A 22,609-nucleotide genomic window follows, 5' to 3' on the forward strand; every position below is an offset into this window, starting at 1 on the left:
GTGAAAATGCACACATTCGAATTATTCTGGGTTTCTTTGTAATTGTATATAACTTCCTTTCATTTCAGTCTGATCAGGTCTTGACTGAAGCACAGTGACAGCAAAGCTCCCTGTTTACCTTCGCCCACATTCCAGGAAAGAAGACTAAAGATTTGGATAGACATTGTAAAGGAGTGGTATTAAATTAGTATTAAGTTACTGCTTCTGAGCTGCATTAATAATGTTTATTTTCAGTTTTAAGAGTTTTCAGTTTATGGCCCTGTTAGCCTAATGTTCATTATTTTTCTTTGTTCTGTACAGTTCATGCTAAAACTCAGTGAACTGTTCATTCTGCTTATTGTCTTAGCGCTTTCTTTTGTGTTACCTATGTGCATTGTCATAATAAAATTGTCTGTATGGATGGCATGGGGAAAAAGTTTCTCACTGTACATGTGACAAGAGTAAACCAATTTACCAGTGTACTAATGACCCTCCCTCAACCTCATTCTTCTGGGATGTTGATTGTGGGCACTCTGTAATGGTCATTTCATTGATTGTTAAGAGTAGATGCTTAAGCCATATCTTACTGAAGATGGTGATTGCCTAGTACTTATGAGGCATAAACACTTCGTGCCACTTATCATCCATGATTACTATGATATGCATCCTGTACCTAATAAAGTAGCCACATATCATCTGCTACAGTAGCCCATCTGCTTCAAGGTTCAACATGTTATGCATTCAGAGATTCTCTTCTGCACATCATTGTTGTAATGCATGGTGACAGTTACTGTCACCTTCCTGTTAGCGTGAGTCAGTCTGGCCATTCTCCTCTGATTCTAATCTCTCTTATTAACAAGGAGTTTTAACCCACAGGACTGCTACTCTCAGGATGTTTCTCACACAATTCTTTGTAAACTCTACAGACCTATGCATGAAAATCACAGGAGATCAGTAATTTTGAGATATTCAAACCACCCTGTCTGGCACCAGCAATCATTCCAGTCAAAGTCACTTAGATCACATTTCGTCCCCATTCTGATGTTTGGTCTGAACAACAACTGAACTCTTGACCAGGTCTGCATACTCTTATGCATTGAGTTGCGTAATAAAGTGGCTACTGAGTGCTAGTTCTGTCTCTTGTAGCTATAGGCCAGTTCACTTTTTTTTTGACATTATAAAAGACCACAAACATCTTTACATCTCCATTAGAATGACAACTTTTTTCTTTTTAAACAAATTAATCATTCACTAATATTCAAAAATGTGTCTGATTATCAAAGCAAAGGAAGCACTGCAGGCCTCTGGGACCAGAGGGCCCAGCCTCAGAATACAAGGACATTCCTTTAGAACATAGATGAGGAGGAATTTCTTTAGCCAGATAGTGGTAAATCTGTGGAGGCCAAGTCACTGAGTGTGTTTAAAGCAGAGTTTGATAGGGTGTTGATTAGTAAGGGTGTCAAAAGTTATGTGGAGATGGCAGGAGAATGATGTTGAGGAATAATAAATTAACAGAACGGTGGAGTAGACTTGAAGGGCCAAATGGCCTAATTCTGCTCCTATATCTTAAGGTCTAAGAACCACAGTTCTAAAACAGAAAGAAAAGAAACAGCAAGTTTTGTTCAAGAGATACACCTAAAATGTTAACCTGGGTTTCTTTTCCAGATGGAAAACACACCACAGTGCACTTAGCGTTTTTTTTTTAATTTCAAAATTCCTGATATTTTTGTTGTTTCCCTTCATCCTTAATGAAACATTCAGCTTTTGATTATTCATTTATCCATAGCCACCTGGGCAAGACACATTCAACATGGCTCGAACTACCATTATGCCAGTTTAAGGATCAAAGGTGAAAGACCTATCTGGCAGTGAGCAAGAGCCATTAATGAAGGAAACTGGTAGTTCAAAAGGCTTTGCAAATTAAACCTACTCTAATACTTCTTCACCAAAAAAAGATAAGAATTGTTATCTATAAAATCTATTCCAGGTATATGAAGAATCCTCTGAAGTTCTTAAATTCCACCTTATAATATTAAAAAAGTAATTTTATTTGGGTATAAGTTATGAGATAGAAAAGAAATGTATCTGGTGAAGCAGCAGAATGAATCTCTTTTTCAATAACAATGCCACTTGTTTTTTTGTATATGTCAATGATTTCAGATTGTTATCACATACTTATCCTCTATCATTGCTGCTAGAAAGGGAATGAGTTTCTTGTGTGGACCTTTGCAGCTTATCTGTCATGATCATGATATTCCATCGTGTTTGGATGGATGTCCTGGATACACTGAAAGTCAAGCAAAGCTGCTTTGTAATTCTTGTATCACTATTCTTCAAAAATAAAAAATATATATTTTGTTCCAGTCACTCACAGAAAAATTAATGGATAAAATAATTTAATTAACTTAAGAAGACTTGCTCTTGACCTCCAATTAATGGTAGCGAAATTCACAGTCAAAGCAAATGTCTCATTGTTACCTGGGGGACAAGATGGAATGAAAGGTCAACAACACTGTAAGCAGAGTTCTATATTACATTAGTAATTAATCAATGGAACACTGAATTAGAAAGAATAATTGTGAAGGTGGCAAGAACAATTAGATTTCCAGTGACAGAGGTTACTATTTCTCTCTGACAAAGTCATCCCTCAATTTTTTTTCCCCTAATCAAAGAATGAAGATTATGCTCATCTTTGTTTCACAGCTCTTTTCTAGCTTCCGAATATATAGCTCTTAGGTACCAAAATCAAAGCCAATAATTATCAGTTTTAGAGGTAATAAGCTTGAACAAATGATTTCAACTTTCCCTTAATGGCTCAGTTGGGAAAAGTCAATGTCCAAAATATTTCTTCATCAATAAACTTGACAAAAACAATGTTCTGTATTCAATCAGCTAATTTAGCCGGTATGATGACTGACATTTGGCTTAGACCCTTCCATGTCTGAACTTGGACAGTGATGACTCCAATAAAAATCCTACCATTCTCAATGAAGACTGATGTCAAACAAGGTTGTATTGTTGCCCCAACACTTAATTCAACCTTTCTTACTAGAAATGCTGCATTTCACCTCCAACAAACTTTCCCAAGGGAGTGATGCTAATCTTCAAATATAATAAAAAACTGTTTCAAGGCACAGGAAATGGAATCCAGAACCAAGTACTCAAATGCAGACAACACGTACATTTGTGCAGGCTCAGAGACTGAGCTCAAATCCATCAATGACACTTTCACTAAAGCATACAAGACACAGGGCCTTACATTCAATATCCAAACTACTGAGATTCTAAGCCAACTTGCTACTGCAGCTTACTGTAGACGGCCCTTGAAAAATAAAATAAATCCTACAGTAAATAGGTAGTAATTAAATGTTCATCCTTCATTCTGATGCTTCTGCATTCAGACAAAGTGTTAAGATTATGGAAGTAAAGAGTGTTACTGAATCAAGACTCAAGTGCCAGATTGCAATGCAACTGCATCCCAGTTTGAATTAGAACCTTCAATGAAGGGAAGGAAAATATTTAGACTACTAGTGCAAACCAAACTAGAATGATGACCAGTTGGGATGAAGACCAGTGAGCAGGTAATCTCCACTCCCCATTAAACAGAAAACAAGTTATACTCAATGGTAATATCCAAAGAGTCATTCCAACACCAGCCATCTGTGCTACAGTAAAAACACTTGGGACATTTTTCAAATGTGATGCAAAACTCAAACAGGAAATCATACCCAACACAATATCCAGTGTTTGAACCAATACTACAGAACTGACTCTTCTTACAATATGTTCCTGATACTTTAAACAATGAATGTGATGAGAATAAAAGTTGGTCACTCTAAAAAGCAGAAAGCTGCCGCAATCCTACCCCAAGTCTCCCCATTCCACACATTCACTGGTCAGTCTCTGGGTTGAGTTAAAACGGAACTCCCTTCCATCTGTTGGAGAGAAAGTAAAAGAGGTACAGCAGACATTGGAAGAAAGCACTGGCAGAATAAAAGGAGTTTATAGATTCGCTCCATGACCTCATGGGTTTCTTCCATGTGCTCTAATTTCCTCCTACATTCCTGGATTTTGCTCTTCTTCTGCCAAACCAGGTTACTCCACTTGACTGCATTCAGGAAAATCTGTCTTGAATCGCTGCTGCCGAAGCTTATTCAAGTGCAAAACTGAAGCCCATTATCTGTCAGCTTTGGCTGAACATAGTCTCTTCTGCCATCACAGTCTTCTTTCAATGGTCCATTAACAATCCAACCCAACATTATTCTGGTTGCATTGAGTCTATCACCAACACTGCAAATGACTTGCAACAGCTCCATTGCCTTAGGCACATTCACCCCCATTAGTAGCTCACTTTCTGAATCAATATCCAGCAAACAAGCATGCTTCAGGTGAGATCTCTCTGACGAGGAATGTTCCTATTATGGACAGGCATGCATTCCTGTGTATAGATGTCAGACAGTTCACAATTATTTTCACCATCTAGGCCAGCCACTTCCGATCCTGAAGCAAAGTAGCTATTTATAACCTTCTCTTGACTCATGGTGTGTAAGAGAATGTGTGCTCCTTTTCCTGTCAAGTTGAGCTTGTTCACAAGACTCGCTGTGCAGAGCACTGTTGTACTTCCTTGATCTAGGAAAGCATAAGTAACCACTGTTGTGTTATTCTTCTTAGACTTCACCTGAACTGGAATTATAGGAAGTTTACAATCATAATCATCAGTCCCCATAAGACCATTAGATACCAGGGTGGTACTCTCTGCAGTGCTTGCTTGTTTTGAACCTGCACCCTTTTCATCAGCTCTGGGCTTCTTTTCACTTTCCACAGTAGAGGTAAAAGTGCTTCCTTTAGCTTGAGAATGAATTTGTGATCCATTTTTGATCACACTTACTGCCGGCAATGTAGCCTTGTATACCGTGTGCATAACAATCATCACTTGCCTTTCAATAAGATCAACAATGTTAGTGAAAGTAACCTTACAGCTGTACCTTCCTTGCAGTTCATACACTGCCAATCTTCATTCTTTTCTAAGTTCACTGGGCAATTTATTTATGACAATCTTCAGAGTAGCAGGCATATTCAACTTATGTATGTCCCACACATCTTCCATTGCACAGCAACAACTTCTAGGAAAAAGACTATAATCTTGAAGAGCTTTCACATCTTCTGATTTGATATGTGGCCAAGAAAGCCCTGCCCATGTAGGCTGCAGTAATTTTGTGCTCATCACCAAAATGATTCTGTAGTAAAGCTTGGGTCATTAGATATCCTCCCTCTGGACTAGCCCGCTGGCAATTTTTGACAAACTCTCTAGGGTAACCTCCAGTGTACTGTTCAGGAAAATAGAGATGGTCACTATAATCTTCAGACTTGCCTTCAATGCTATTCTTGAAAGCCCTCATAAATGAATGATACTGAAGTAGATTGCCATTCAAGATTTGAATCTCTCATTTAGGTGAAGATGTAATGCATTGTTGATGGTGCATCATTATGTTTGTTATTTCCTTTTGTGTCCTTAGGGTCTCCAAAGCAGCATTTAGACCTTTATCATCTGAAACAGGAGTATCATCATATCATAAATCAGTGTTCTCAGAAATACCTTGTGCTATTGGGTATGGCTTAGGTTCAGAACACGTCCTTGGTGAAGGCTGAGAATGAGCACCCTGGACTACCCCTTGAAGTTCAAACCCATGGCTCATAGACGTTTGTTCCTCAAATGTATCCATATTGACATTGAGTATGCTGGAATTTCTCTATGCCATGTCAACATGGGAATTCTGATCAAAAATCTGCTCTGCTGGAGGAACAACACACACAAAATGCTGGTGGAACACAGCAGGCCAGGCAGCATCTATAAGGAGGCCTGACGTCAAAGAGGGTCCTGACGAAGGGTTTCAGCCTGCAACGTCGACAGTGCTTCTCCTTATAGATGCTGCCTGGCCTGCTGTGTTCCACCAGCATTTTGTGTGTGTTGTTTGAATTTCCAGCATCTGCAGATTTCCTCGTGTCTGCTGGAGGAAGTTTAGCACCCACCATACCCAAAGCTCTTAGCGCTTTAACTCTGGCCATCTTGGCTGCAATCTCTTCCGACAACTTAAGCTGCTCCATCTGCTTTCGAAGTTGCCCACCGTGTTCTTCCTGATTTCCCTGAAGCTGTCCTTGTTTCTTCAAAGCTGTTCCTCTGTTGTTCCTGATCTCCTCGAAGCTGTTCTGCTTTTTCCTCCAAGGCATGCTTATCCCTCAATATCAGTTGTCTTGCATATAACTCAGCTAAATTGGCCTCCATTCTAATACGTGCTGATGTGATACCAGACACACGGACATCTTGTTAGTGGCCGCAGAGTATACTTTGCACACTTTAGGCATGCAGTCTTCAGCTTTATACATAATCACAGACTGTTTTTTTATCTTTGTAAGTATTTTCCTTTACCCCAGGGAACCAACCTTCAACATTGCATGATTGTTTAACCTCTATCTTAGCTTCAAGATCACTGCTTCTAGCTGAACTCATTTTGTCTTATAAGCACTCAAATGAGATAAGGCAATAGCAGTTTCAATTCAGCATTTCAACAGAATCAAGTGTCAACTATTTCAAGCAAATACCGCTCTAGAGCTTTCCAGTTCAACCCAGTTGGACACTGCAACATTGACCACTTCAAAACTGTGTTTCAAGTCCAAACACACAGTATTAAACATTTTAAAAGGTTGTTTCTTGCCACAAGCTGTTCCAGACTGGTCCTTCCAATTTCTTGGACAAGTCCGAGTGCTGATGCTCATTTACTGTAACTGTCGAAATCTTTGCTAACAAAATGTAGTGGCGAATAAACCCAAACTTAAAATGATTGCCGCTAGCCTGCGACCACCACAGGGTTGTTATACTTGCATGATGCAACCTTGGTTCCAATGAAATGATTGTTCCAAAGAGTCAAATCCTTTATTAACAATTAGTAAATATACAACCTGGAAGTGATAATAAATGGTCAATACTGATAAGACCTCTGCAGGTCCCAAGCCAGAAAGTGCCATGAAATAAGCAAGAATACATAACTTATTCCCTTCACTTTTACCAGCCCCTCACTAATGTGACGAGTTACCAAAATACACATAATAAACATGCAACACAGAATACAAAGCAAATAGAGAACAGATACATGACCCTTACGCAGACCTTTCAATAGTGGAGTTAGGAAAGAATTCTAGATGCAAAGGATGGTAAATTTTTAGAACTTTTTCTTGCTAAAAGGAATTGATCATTGGTCAACTGTTAAATTTAGATATGAGATTGTTAGGATTTTATTAACCAAACATATCAAAGGACAAAGCAAACACGAGTATATTTTATCAGGGTGCAAATTAACCATGGTCTTATCGAATGGTGAGTGGAATACCACTAAAGGGAAAGAGTAAAGTCCTACTCCTCAGTTTGCAAAATCTCATGGTGGAGGGAATGAAGATAAAAAGTGCAGAGAACAAGATCCACCAATGTTCTCTTGGATGCATTACTGTGGTGCTCCTTGAACTTTTTGCCAAATGTCTGGTTTGCTTTTCTTAGCTTTTCTGGTATTTTTAGGCTCCTTCCTATCCTTGCTTTATGCTGCATACACAGATGGCTGTGGGTGGGTGGTGGGGAATGAAAGGGTAAGGCACATAAGGCAAACAGCAAGGCATTTTGCTATGATCAATCCAGTAAAGGGTTTCAGTATTAAGCACACAAGCAATGTGCTTCCCACTCCCAATACGCCAAAGAGGTAATTTTTCGGGTAAAGCATATTTACTCCCATGTGTTCACCAAAAGTATTTTTTAAGTGATGCCACGCATTTTAAAAGGGCCCCAGGAGAAAAGGATGCTACTAACTCAGACGTTAATATTTATTCTCAGTGCACTCCTAATTATTATATAATGAACATTAGGAACTACTGTAATCTAACACAGATTTATTGTAATTACTCTGATGTGCAAGCCCCACACATTTATTTATTTATGTTGAACAAGAGAGGCTTGTGCGTAATTTTTGTGTCCCGGTGCACAGAGACCACTCAGGCATTTAATTTGTTTTAATTATTTATTATTATCAGTGAAATCCACTGGTCTTACCACCAGTTTGTCATTGAAATTTGATAAAACTCATTGTCCACATTATAGTTCAAATGAGGTGATGTTCCTTAGACACTAGAATACTAGAGCACAGTACAGGCCCTTCGGCCCTCGATGTTGTGCCGACCCATATATTCCTTAAAAAAACTAAACCCACACTACCCCATAACCCTCTATTTTTCTTTTATCCATGTGCCTGTCCAAGAGGCTCTTAAATACCCCATCCCCTCCACCACCATCCCTGGCAAGTCATTCCAGGCACCCACAACCCTCTGTGTAAAAAACTTACCTCTGATGTCTCCCCTAAACTTCCCTCCCTTAACTGTGTACATATGCCCTCTGGTGTTTGCTATTCGTGCCCTGGGAAACAGGTGCTGGCTATCCACCCTATCTATGCCTCTCATAATCTTGTAGACCTCTATCAAGTCCCCTCTCATCCTTCTACACTACAAAGAGAAAAGTCCCAGCTCTGCTAACCTTGCCTCATAAGACTTGTTTTCCTATCCAGGCGACATCCTGGTAAATCTCCTCTGCACCCTCTCCATAGCTTCCACATCCTTCCTATAATGAGGTGACCAGAACTGAACACAATACTCTAAGTGCAGTTTCACCAGAGATTGTAGAGTTGCAACATGACCTCTCTGCTCTTGAACTCAATCCCCCTTACACAAATTTATGTAGCAGTTAGTAGCAGTGATCAGTGATTACCCTATTGCCAAGGATGCCAAGTACGCTTAAAAAGAAATATGCTAATTCAATGACACACACAAGAGATTCTGCAGATGCTGGAAACTGAGTGCAAAACATACAAAATTCTGTAGGAACTCAGCAGTTCAGGCAGCATAAATGGAGAGGAATTAACAATCGATGCTTTGGGCTGAGACTCTTCATCAGGACGGAAAAGGAGGGATAGAAACCAGAATAAGGTGATGAGGGGAGAAGAAGGAATACAAGCTGGCAGGTACTCATTGAATAATGTAAAAACAAGGATCAAGGAATATACACTATCAATTGTTTTTGCACTATTCAATGGCACTGTCAGTAACACACAAAGTATGTACATTTTTAAAATGTAGTTAGGCAAAGCTTTTACCCAGGGTGAAAGTGTCACATTCTATAACATATAAGTTTAAGTGAGAAGGCTGGAAGAAGTTAGCAGGTCAGGCAGCATCAATGGAAATGAATATACAGGCAACGTTTTGGGCTGAGACCTTTCTTTAAGCCTTGAAAGGAAGCGGAAAAGGTAAAAAGGTGGACAGAAGAGCGGAAGGAGGATAACTCGAAGTTGAAAGGTGAAGCTAGATGGATGGGAAAGATTAAGGGCAGGAGAGGGAAGCAATCTGGCAGGAGAAGGGAGTGGATCATAGTAGAAAGGGAAGGAGGAGAGGACCCAGCACCTTGTTAACCCTTTTTACACTATTTATTTAATTTTGTGTTTCATATATTTTTGGCTTGCACTGTACTGCTGCAAAACAATAAATTTCACCTCATATGTAAGGGATAATAAAACTGATTCTGACTCCATGTTCATTGTTCTATCAGTAACAACAGAACTGCTTTTCACTTCAATTCTGTCTATTTTAAACACCTTATTTGACATGTGAATTAATAAAACTATGACAGCTTGGCCACAGCATTGACCCAAATGGGAAATTCAGTACCAGTCACAAAGAGCCAATGATCTTGTTGCTCCAAGCATAACTGTTCTCTACAACAGAATTTTCAAATATATTGTTTCCTGAGCTGCAAATGAGACTGATTGCTGGGAATCAAGGGAAGTAATTCCTCCAATGGCTGCTGCTAAAAAAAATTATTTAAAGCAAAGGACCACTGCAGCAAAAGAAAAGAAAAATGTGCTCAGTGATTTGTAACCCTACAGGAGAGTCTGAGGTCCGATGCCAGCACTCACCTTCAATTGTTTTGTCTTATCTCGCAGTGTCCTCTGATATATCATTAGCTGCTCAGCAGCCTCTGGTCCAGGTTGTCGTGCCAAAATGTGTTTCAGTTCCACATAAAGCTTCTCCTTCTCCTGAGAAGCAACAGATACAATGTCAGGCAATATACTGAATAGTGAAGATGCGATTCTTTTTGTTATATGCACAAGGGTAGAAATTGTTTTGCAACTTAAAATTGTGCATTGGGGTCATTATGTTGCATAGTCGTGGCCCTGTTACTAAGAAGAGCAGTCATGGGAACAGCTGAAACACACCTCCCTCTAGAACATGTGAATGAAAATACAACATCCATTCTGGAGTGGTGGTAGGAAAGGTCAGGACTGAGAGAGAGCCTGTGTGAGGCTCGAGGGGCTGTTGCAGTGATTGGAAGGAGGCAGGAGGGAGGTGGGTGTAGCCAGGCTGCCATTCAGGGAATTCAGGAAATCTAAGCAAGTTGAGAATAGAAGGTTTATTGCATGAGCTGATCAGGATTCAGGAGGTGAAGTTATGCACCAGGATCTGGTTATATTGATCTAGATCAGGGTTTCCCAATCTGGAGTCCTGGGTCCATGGCATAAAAAAGGTTGGGAACCCCTTGATCTAGAGATTCTTCGGAAGTTAAGAAAGAAGCATAAACTTGATTGTTAAGGCTGTTTTTATCAAGTGATAAGAGAACAAAGAATGAACAAGGAAAAGGTGAAGAAAAAGAATGGTCATCTCATACTCAGACTAGAGATAAATGAAATTCCAAGGATAATAATTAATCTATAAAGTAAGCAAAATCAACACCTGCTACAGAAAAACTAAGAAGCTTTTAGAAAATGCAGAATCAGCTATACTAAAATTACTGAAAATTACATGTAAGTGATCATATAAAAATTATAACCAAGCATAGTAAGTCAAGGAAAATACTAGAAAAGTAACAATTCTATGCCCTAACCCAACTGTATAATGGAGGGTGATGTGAAGAAAGGACATAAGTTACGACACACGTTTGAGTGGTCCTGTAATGGAGTGGAACTCTGAGGAAATGGCTGACTTAAAACTACCCAGTCTTGTGGACTGCCAAGAGTACAGAGAAAAAATTTCTAAAAGAACAATGTATATGGAATAGAGTCTTTTGAGACATCCCTGAGGTAGGAATCACATTAAATGCAGTCACAATGCCGCTAGAACCCAGTGGTTTGATCAGTGTTTCTTAATGCTTTGAGTGCTCAGTCAGATTTCTGATGCGGCACACTTTGAACCAGAAAGCCATAATTATGTTCCAAGTCAAAATACAAGGAGCTCCATAAGATCATCAAACAAGAGGCATGACTAGTTTACAAAAGGTTGGATTCAATAAGTTAATCCTTAAATAATGCTAAGTGACTTTCTAGTTCTAGTTACATGGTCCTTGAGTGGTGATTTCCACTTGCTCTCACTTAATTTTTCAAATAAATTTCCTGTTTACTGCTGTCCTGAATAATTTGTCACTGTAAATCTGCTCATGAAGGAGCAAAAATGCAGAACCCTTGTGAAGTCATGGTTGGCAATTTGTTTTACCTTGAACAATCCTCTTGCTATAAATTCTAATTCCTCAATGAAGAAAAAATAATGTTGATCAGCAATTTTCAGTCCAAATTGATCAGAAGTAAATGCTTTCTTAATGACTCCTCTTGAGGTTTTGGCTGAATACAGGACAACCTTGGTTGTCTACTGCCATCTGCTGTCAGTGATTCACTTGGTGAATGCATACTGTTAATACAACAGATTGACAGGAAGTAATTGGGCAAAAGTAAAAATTAAAGAAATTATTATTAATTTATTGGATGAGAGGAACTCTCACTCTCAGTAACAATATAAAGAAATTCTGCAATATTTCTAATATAATGCCTCCCTCATTTAATAGCTTAATGTTAGAAAACTGGACACCGAAGCTTTGACTTTGTTTTCTCCGAGGGAAAATAGATAGATTTTGGTTGTGGGCCTATTGTTACGTTTTATAGATCTTAAAATTGAGCCGTGTGAGAAATGGAATTGTAAATCTAAACTGTAAATTTAGAAGCAGAACTGGCAAATCTGAAGAGTAAGAACAATGGTTGAAAAATCAACTTGGATTTTAAAGGGTTACCATTTCAGCTGGCCCATTAATCAGACAGATTATACATTTCCAGTTTTCCATCTGTTTTCATTACACTGGGAACACACTGGTGTCCAGAGGAAGTAAATTCTCAGAGATATGGAGAGGAAAAGGGGAATACTTTGTGTTGGAGGGTGGTCTAGCAGTAGCAATGCAATCAGATTTTAATGAACTGGCACATCAGATTGTAGTGAATCTTCTCGAATTGTGGAATAGAAATGATACAGTTTCTCACAGCTTCAGCCTGGTATTTTTGTATACTTGGATAGGTGGAGTGGAATTTAAAAGCAACCAAGATATCATGGTTTGATTAAACAGCCAACACCTTGTTAAATATACAGGATATGCAGGCTCAACAAAATCTGCATTTTTGGTTTGATCCTATAACTTGCAGAAAGCCACCTTACAAATATTTTATGAGTGGCTAATTTATTACATTGAGATTCCAGATAAAGATTTCACTTTCCTCTCTGAATATTACACTTGTCAAGGTGAGCAAAATTAGCTTTAGAAAACAGGGCAGTCTATTTTAGGCACCCACTGTCAGAGCAAGAGCGCAAACCTCAAGTGCAGCATTCCAAGGGAAAAATGCTCAATTCAGTTTCCACTACAAATTGAATGCTTTTACATTTCCAATTTTTGATAAATATTGCAGTGTTTTAGGGTAAAATGGCCAAGTTAGTGGGAAGTAATGTTTAGGTGAACACAAGAGATTCTACAGATCCTGGAAATCCAGAATAATGCACAAAATGCTGGAGGAACTCAGCTGGTCAGGAAACACCTATGTAAAAAAAAATAAAGAGACAATGGTTTATTCCGAGACCCTTCATGAAAGTAACTTCTTTATGAAGGGTCTTAGCCCAAAATGTCGTATCTTTACTCCTTTCCATTGATGCTGCTGAACCTGCGGAGTTCCTCTAGCATTTTGTGAGTGCTACGAATAATGGTAGGTTCATCATAGACCACAATTTATATCATTACTTGAAATAATCCACAAACCAACAGATTGAAAAGATTTTCAAAGATACAGACCAGTCTCAATGTGTTGTCTTGGAGGTGAATAAAGGGAATTTAGCTTTTTGAAGGGATTGATAGTTATTCACTGGAAGGAGTAAGCAGAGACAAACTAAACATTTCAGTGCAGCTGAGTTCCATTTAGTGCTGTCTATAACATATTTATATTAAATGCATGAACAGTTGGATCACTGTTGTTACACATCAAACCGCCAGCTCTCCCTGGTTTAAGTGAGCAACAAGCAAATCATTCCAGCCTTTCCAAATGTTCTTACAGTCAATGAGCACCTGTAAAAGCAGCTCTTTCTCCACCACCTCTTCAGTCTTTGAGATCAGACGCTTCTGTAATGTCTGAACCTTCAGAATGAGCTCATATCTGCTTGGATCACTTGCCTATAACAAATAAGTTTTAAAAAACTTACAATGCAAGCATCATTAAGGATTATTCATGTTAACAATTACTGCATAGTTAACAGTTGTTCAGATACATTTTCATTGTAATCTACAAATTAATGAAAGAATTTTAATTAATCTCTCTATCATTTTACACTTCTAATTATGCCATGAACACTGTGCCTTCTTCTAATGTACAGAACAGGGTAAAAGTCTTAGGCACATATACAGTACATAGCTAGAGTGCCTATGACTTTTGCAGTGCTGTAGTAATTTTATATACTGCCACAAAATCAACAAATTTCAAGACATATGTGAGTGATGATAAACCTGATTCTAATATGGGACTGAAAATGAAAAGGGGGCAGGAAGAGGGAAATCATGTTTAGGAAAAGGAGAGGGAACAAGAAGTACCAGAGGCACATTCTGTAATGATCAATAAAGCAATTGTTTGGAATCAAATTTCCTTTTCTTGTGTCTCAGGGCTGGGTGCGTCTGCACACATGCCATCCTGGTCCCTGGCACTCCTTCTCTGCCAGCTGAACTACACCCTTCCTATGGCACTCCATCATCACCATACTCAATATCCTTTGCTCCTGCCTGATTTACAAACTCGCTCTCCACTCCATGTTGACGAATACAGTATTGTGCAAAAGTCTTAGGCACTCTAGCTATTTATGCCTATGACTTTTGCACTGTACTATAGGTGGAAGCTAAGTAACCCAGCTGCTTTAGGGAGTGGAGCCTTTTGTGACCTGTTTTTCCCTGTATATTCCACTCAACATCGAAAAAAAAACATTTTCCATGAATTTGAGGACCTTAACAATAATTCTGGCCATTCCACTTCAGGTTAGTTTAGGTTGTACAAACTTGGGTTGTTTTCTCTGGAGCATCGAAGGCTGAGGAACTGATAGAAGTTTATAAAATTATGAGAGACATAATATAGATATATATAAAATAGGGTACATAGTCAGAATATTTCTGCTAGGCAAGTATTAGAAGACATACATTTAAGAGAGGGTTAAAAAAATGTACAGGGCAAGTTTAATACACACAGAGTTGTCGGTGCCTGAAAAAGATTGCCTGGGATAGTAACAGAAGCAGATACAATAGTGGTGTTTAGGAGACTTTTAGATAGGCTCATGAATATGTTAGGAATGGAGGAGTATGGATCATGTTCAAGCAGAGGAGATTTAATTTGATTTGGCATCATATTTGACTCTGACACTGGGTCTGTTCCTATGCTGTACTGTTCTAAGATCTCCGGTCTAATTATTGACTCTGGCTTCCTATATCCTATCACCTTCTATTGGACATTTCTGTTGTCATACTTTCATATTCCACATAGCTCCTAATTGCATAGAATAAGGCTATTTGACAATGTTGTTTCTTTTTGTTCTAATTGGGTTTTGTCATAAAACTGTGCATAATTTATGCTTTTTCTTACAAATGATATGCTTATATAATGTTATATGCCTGTGATGCTGCTGCAAGTAAGTTTTTCATTGCATCTGTGCATACAGGTACATATAACAATGAACTTCAACTTCGACTTTCAACTTTGTGACTGAATCATAATGATTGTCCTAAATGTTGTAAGGTACCAGAAATTCAGCTGGCCACTTCTAGGCCAGAGATGCCTTGTTTCTGTGGCATTATTTCTGTGCCAGTAATAGGCATCATGATGTTACTCCATGTGCAATGCTCCATTTGCAGCTTTGGAGGGAACATGCTTTGCATTATCCTGTACTGACATAACAGATGGCAGCAAAAAGCTAATGTGTTGAAAACTCAGGTCTCAAGGCATGGCATATTTTTTGACTTGAAAATGTGCTTCCCTGTACCTTTATCTCAAGGCCACTTTCAGGATGTCAGTGGGCACCAGGCTGTGCTGCGGCCAAAAAGGGAGAGAGGGGCGTTACATGTGAGGTCCTAACACATGTCGGCGGCAGTGATGAGGTAGGCATACAAATCTAGAGCTGAAGACCAGTGGTTAATGGAGAGAATTAACAGGGTTGTAGAGGAGAAGATGATAGCACATATTGCAAGAACAGCTGAGGGGTCAAGATCAGTACCTGGTATCAACAAAAAATTGACAGAAAACTGTTATTTATACTGATGATATTGAGTTCAGGAAGGAAAATTAGGACAGGTAGAAAAAAAAATCAGTAGAGGGAGGATTGGCTCAGTGTGGCGAACAGAACCCAAGGATGAAAGCAAGTAATCTACAGATGTTCCAGTCTAGCACTGTGCACTGGAGTCTCCAGTGGTGGGTATCTCCACCATAATGCATAAACAAGTTCCCCTTCAAAGCACATGCAGTAACATCTTGACGTATATTCATGGCACAGAAATAATGCCATGGAAACAAGGCAACTCCTGCCTAGAAGTAGCCATTTGAATTTCTGAAATATGAACATGTTTCACTCCAGGAGCAATTAATTTACTAATGCAACTGCAGCAAGAGAAACAAGATTGTATAATCAATGGTTTTTGTTTTAGTCACAGACATACTAAAGCAAAAGAGACTTACTGCTGCTAACCAGAGAGTTCAAAAGATTAACAAAGCCAAAAATGCAAGATAAAATTTTAATCACCTCAAGTTTTCGCCATCTGTGAACATTCATTGGATTTTCCAATTCCTCCTCAAGGGCCCTACACCTTGTCCGCTCCTTTAGAAGTTCTTTCTGTACTTGGTAGACTTCTCGTCTGCACATCAAATACAAACATTAATTTTTTTGCATTGTTTTTAAAAAATTTACTGCTAATTACACCTGACCTGCAAAGAATAAGAATTTCAGGTTGTATACCCCATACATTCTCTGAAATTCAATGGAACTATTGAACTACATTTGTATGGGGACAGACCTTCCACTACCCTGAGCATGCTGGTCACCTTCATCCCTTTCTTCAGTGCAGTCCAGGGTGCATTTTCCAGTGGAAGGAAGCTCCCAGGTTATCAGTGGAGTCCAGGTTGCCCATGATCACATCCAGAATAAGTAGCTGTTTACAATGACACAGCACCTTCAACAGTCAATGAAATCCTTCCTACAACTCACTAGCTATCAAAGGTAAACACAAGAGATTTTGCTGATGCTGGAAATCCGGAGTAACACATAAAATGCTATAGAAACTCAACAAGTGAGGCAGCATCGATGGATAGGAATAAATAGTTGATGTTTTGGGCTGAGACCTTTCATCAGGATCTAGTCTAGCTTACAAAAGGTATCGCTTAATGAATATCTTTTACAGTTAAAATCATTCAGAGACTTGGTAAAAAGTTAAAATTTTTAAAATAATTTCAAAATGCTTAAAATGATCATTAGGAACAGTAGTCAAGAAATTATATAACCATTTTAACTACCTTTGTTAAATCAAATAAGGAATTCTACTTACCTTTCACCCAACAGCCAGTTTCAGTGAATTATAGATAAATTTAACAAAGGTTCAGTGGACAGATTTTTGACCTTGAGAGCTGGAAATCTATGGAAGTTGGTGCTACCCTGTTGGAATAGGTTAACACTCCGCTGAGGGTGGTTTTCACTATAGCCTCACCTTGGGTCAGGTTTGTCTACCAGCAGATCTAAGTAGAGCTAAGATGACTCCTAGTGTACTACCAATCCGGAGACCATGGTCCCTGTTCATCAGCAGTGGTACAGTAAAAGACAGTAAGATCTTGCCCGTGAAGTAGATAATCTGCAAGTGGTCAAAGTTCACCATGGCAACAACCTACCAAATATATTCAGGAGTTTGAAAGATTCATTGTCCTCCCTCCAGCGGTGTTTGTTTATGGCTGCAGATAATTTCTGAGGGAAATAAAAGTCTGCCTACTCCAAAGGCCTACTTTCTATTACTTCTTCTGATCTGCTAATAATGTCTTGGAACTCTACAAACTGTGCACTAAATACAGCACATGACTAAATGTCCGCATTGCAAAACTAAATCTGATATCCACGGGTATAGGCCCTTCAGTTCAACTGGTCCATGTCAATCAGGATTCCAACAGAAGTTAATCATAACTGACTGCATTTAGTCCTCATCCTTCTAAACCTTTCCTATCAATGGTCCTGTCCAAGTGTCTTTTAAATGATGTTAATGCACCTGCCCCAACTGCTTCCACTGGCAACTCAGTCCATATATGAAATACTCTCTGGGTGACAATATATTGTCTCTTGTCTTACATCTCTGGTTTTATTCTTTACTCCTCAATCCTGGGAAAAAGACTATACATTCACTCTATCCATGCCTATCGTGATTTTACACACCTCTATAAGATGATCCCTAGTTCTTCTAAGCTCCAATGAATAAACTCCCAGTCTATTCAATTGATCAGAGCCCTGTGCCTTATGTTGCCAATGCTTTACTCCTGCACAGTGATTCACATGAATATGCAGGAATTCTACACACTGGGGGAAAAAAATCTTAGATAGAAGCTAACTCCATGTGAAAACCAAACATGTACAGTAGATCTGTTTCCCTAGGACCCTAACAAAGGAGCCACTGCTGTACAAAGAATTCACACAACACATAACGTACATTCTCTATATCCTTTCATGTAATTTATCAAAGTCAATAGCTTTTTCTGTTAAAGCAGTTAAAGAGAATATGCATTTTAATATAATTTATATAACAATGGTGAATTGCTGTACAACTTGTGCCAGGATAAAAAATATTTTAGTACTACAAGCAAAGAACAGTGAAAGTCTGTTTAAAAGTAAGCATGTAAAGTATGATACTATTTTTAAAACTTTTTTCATGCAATAGAGTAGTGTCAAAGACAGGAGTGGAGGGCACAATGTGAGCCTGTAGAGGCAGAGTGTAGAGGCTTTACTGGCTGCTCACTGTGCAGGACCTACTCTCTCCATATCATTATAGGGGCTGCAAAGAAGAGAGCCAACAGGACCATCACAGGGGCTACTGAGTGAGCCTCTAGATGGCTGTGGATCAAGGGGTGTGACCCAAGGACCAGTGCTGCTGGGGCCTGATCAAGCCTGGTTGGGTCACCTGGGCAAGTGTCTGATATTGAAAGACCCACCCCCCCCCCCCACAGATCCAAGGTTACATCACTGACGATGTATCCCAGCTCATCCTAGGATGTATCTCAGCATCATGTTTATTTTAAAAGAGCTTGTTTTTAGAATGTGCTTTGTAGTGAGAATGTTGCATTTACTGATCCTTCCTATCTATGCAGGACACTACCTTTCAGTGCTGTAAGCAGTGTAACTTCAATACCTACCCAACCAACCTCCTGTCCCTCCCACTTCTTTTACAGAAGGGTGTTGGTTTATCTCGAACAATCTTCAATTGAAGAGAATAAACTCAGAGTGTGTGGAATTGCAGAATCTTCACTCTCTTGACAACTACACTGATAGCAGTACTGCCTAATGTACCGCTGTTGAGTGAAGTAATAAACTAAGCTTCAAAGATATTAAGTTTTGATGTCAAACAATTGATCAGTGGAATGGTTCTGAGCAGTAATAAAAGTTATTTGATATTTATTCTAAGTAAATAATGATTTTTTTCCAAAATATAACAGTAGATGATTAAAAACTTAAGATCATATTGATCATAACAACTGAGCTCTTTAACTAGATGTCAGCTCAGCTTCCTTCTCCTTGTGCATCAGAAGTACTTGCATTCAAGACTTTAAACACATAATCCAGGATTAAGCAAACTGTTGCACTATCACAGGTGACAATTTAGGGGAGATTCCATCTGCAACTGAAAATCTAAGACACGATTACATCAACGGCCCAGCTGTGCAACACATCTCAATTATCCCTACAAAAATGGAACAGTAATCATGTTCTATCTTTGGACCTGGATATGAACATGAACCGGTAGCTATTTAAATACCCTAATAATAGCAGCTATTTCAAGATAGGACTGCATTGTTGTTTTCCAATACAATAGGATGGAAAAGATTGGATTAGGATGTAGAATTGTTATTTTTCTTGTATTTTAACTTTCCTACTCTTGCTTGTATTTTATATAATCACCTGTATACATGTAATTGTTCAGTAAATTTTCCAGCAATTATGTATTTTTTGATAAACTTCTTGGGTTTCGTAGCAGGTGTCATGCCATGAAGGGGTGAGAAGAGACATGCTGTGGCAATAGGGGATTTGTTAGCAGAACAGACAGGAGGTTCTATGAGCGAGAACAAGATTTCTGGATGACATGTTGCCTTCTGGGTGCCAGGGGCTAGGACATTTTGGATTAAGTCCTCAGCATTCTTAAGTGGGTGGATGAACAGCCAAAGGTCATGGTGCATGTAGGTACCAACAAAATGGGTAGGATGAGTGACGAGGTTCTGCACAGGGAGTTCAGAGAGTTAGGTGCTAAGTTAAAGTGCAGGACCTCCAGGGTTGAGATCTCAGGATTGCTACCCCTGCCGTGTGCTAGTGAGGCCAGAACTAGGGAGATTATACAGTTTAATATGTGGCTAAGAGTTGGTGTAGGATGGAGGGCATAAGATTTTAGGGCCATTGGCTCTTTCTAAGGGAAGGTGGGACTTGTACAGAAGGGACGGTTTGCACCTGAAATGGAAGGGGACTAATATCCTTAGGGGAAGGTTTGTTAATGCTGCACAGTGGGGTTTAAACTAGAGTTACAGGGGGACGGGAACCAGAGTGCCAGTGCAGTTAGTGGAGTGGATGTGGAGGCAGATGTTGGTAAGACCCCAGACGGTTAGGAATCAAAAAGTTAATGGTATGACTAGTGTCCTGAGCGATGTATATTTTAAAGCGAAATATCATAAGAAAGATGGATGAACTCAAGGCATGGATCAACAGCTGGAATTCTGATGTTGTAGGTATTAATGAGACTTGGTTGCAGGAGGGGCAAGGACTGGGTTCCATTGTTTCAGCGTGGGAGGGCTGGCGTTACAAGTCAGAGAATTGCTCTCCGGACAGACTGGAGAACTCGACTAGTGAGGGGTTACGGCTGGAAATTAGACACAAGAAAGGTATGGCCATGTTGATGAGCCTATATTATAGGCCACCCAACATTCCTAGGGATTTAGAAGAACATATAACCATATAACCATATAACAATCACAGCACGGAAACAGGCCATTCCGGCCCTCCTAGTCCGTGCCGAACTCTTAATCTCACCTAGTCCCACCTACCCGCACTCAGCCCATAACCCTCCACTCCTTTCCTATCCATATACCTATCCAATTTTACCTTAAATGACACAACTGATCTGGCCTCTACTACTTCTACAGGAAGCTCATTCCACACAGCTATCACTCTCTGAGTAAAGAAATACCCCCTCGTGTTTCCCTTAAACTTTTGCCCCCTAACTCTCAAATCATGTCCTCTCGTTTGAATCTCCCCTACTCTCAATGGAAACAGCCTATTCACGTCAACTCTATCTATCCCTCTCAACATTTTAAATACCTCGATCAAATCCCCCCTCAACCTTCTACGCTCCAATGAATAGAGACCTAACTTGTTCAACCTTTCTCTGTAACTTAAGTGCTGAAACCCTGGTAACATCCTAGTAAATCGTCTCTGCACTCTCTCTAATTTATTGATATCTTTCCTATAATTCGGTGACCAGAACTGTACACAATATTCCAAATTTGGCCTTACCAATGCCTTGTACAATTTTAACATTACATCCCAACTTCTGTACTCAATGCTCTGATTTATAAAGGCCAGCGTTCCAAAAGCCTTCTTCACCACCCTATCTACATGAGACTCCACCTTCAGGGAACTATGCACTGTTATTCCTAGATCTCTCTGTTCCACTGCATTCCTCAATGCCCTACCATTTACCCTGTATGTTCTATTTGGATTATTCCTGCCAAAATGTAGAACCTCACACTTCTCAGCATTAAACTCCATCTGCCAACGTTCAGCCCATTCTTCTAACCGGCATAAATCTCCCTGCAAGCTTTGAAAACCCACCTCATTATCCACAACACCTCCTACCTTAGTATCATCAGCATACTTACTAATCCAATTTACCACCCCATCATCCAGATCATTTATGTATATTACAAACAACATTGGGCCCAAAACAGATCCCTGAGGCACCCCGCTAGTCACCGGCCTCCATCCCGATAAACAATTATCCACCACTACTCTCTGGCATCTCCCATCTAGCCACTGTTGAATCCATTTTATTACTCCAGCACTAATATATTTGTATATTTGTAACATATTTGTAAAGAGATGGCAGACTGTTGCAAGAAACATATGGTTGTTATAGTAGGTGATTTTAACATTCCATATATTGACTGGGAATCGCATATGGTAAAAGGACTAGATGGGATAGAGTTTGTCAAATGTGTTCAGGAAAATTTCCTTCATCGGTACGTAGAAGTCCCAATGAAAGAGCATGTGATGCTGGATTTGCTATTAGGGAATGAGGCAGGGCAGGGCACAGACGTTTGTGTAGGGGAACACTTTGTATCCAGTGACCACAATGCCAGTAATTTCAGAGTAAATATGCAGAGAGTTAGGTCTTCTCCACAGGTTGAAATTCGAAATTGGAGACAGGCCAATTTTGATTGTATCAGAAATAATCTGGCAAGTTTGGATTGGGATAGGCTGTTTTCTGGCAAAGGTGTTATTAGTAATTGGAAGGCCTTCAAAAATGAAATGTTGTAAGTACAAAGCTTGTATGTGCCTGTCAGAATAAAAGGTAAAGATAACAAGTGTAGGGAACCTTGGTTTTCAACAGATATTGCAGACCTGGTTAAGAGAAGAAAGGAGTTGCATAGCAGGTATGAACAAATAGGGATACATTGGGTGCTTATGGAGCACAACAATGCATGAGAACACATAAGAAAGAAATCAAGAAGGCTAAAAGAAGGTAGGAAGTTGTTGCAGACAAAGTGAAGGAGATATATTAAGAGCAAAAGGATTGCAAGTGACATAATTGGTCCTTTGGAAGACCAGCATGGTAATCCACGTGTGGAGCCAAATCAGTTGGGGAAGATCTTAAATACATTCTTTGCATCTGTATTTACTCGGGAGATGGATACATAGTCTCTTGAAGTGAGGCAAAGTGGCATCAACTTCATGGATCCTGTACAGATTACAGAAGAGGTGTTTGCTGTCT

The 22,609-nt window shown here is 39.4% G+C and overlaps 1 protein-coding gene across 1 annotated transcript in view; it reads right to left on the reverse strand.

Moving 5' to 3' along the window:
- cfap58 (cilia and flagella associated protein 58) overlaps positions 1-22,609 on the reverse strand; it is a 272,272-nt gene that overhangs the window by 128,404 nt on the left and 121,259 nt on the right. Inside the window, exons 14-16 of the mRNA XM_073026872.1 lie at positions 16,132-16,243; positions 13,430-13,534; positions 9,981-10,100 (exon numbers count right to left, since the gene is read on the reverse strand). Coding sequence (XP_072882973.1) covers positions 9,981-10,100; positions 13,430-13,534; positions 16,132-16,243 — 337 coding nt within the window. The remainder of the gene's footprint in view (positions 1-9,980; positions 10,101-13,429; positions 13,535-16,131; positions 16,244-22,609) is intronic.

This window comes from Hemitrygon akajei, chromosome 23 (genome assembly GCF_048418815.1).
Source record: "Hemitrygon akajei chromosome 23, sHemAka1.3, whole genome shotgun sequence".
NCBI classification, from domain to species: Eukaryota; Metazoa; Chordata; class Chondrichthyes; order Myliobatiformes; family Dasyatidae; genus Hemitrygon; species Hemitrygon akajei.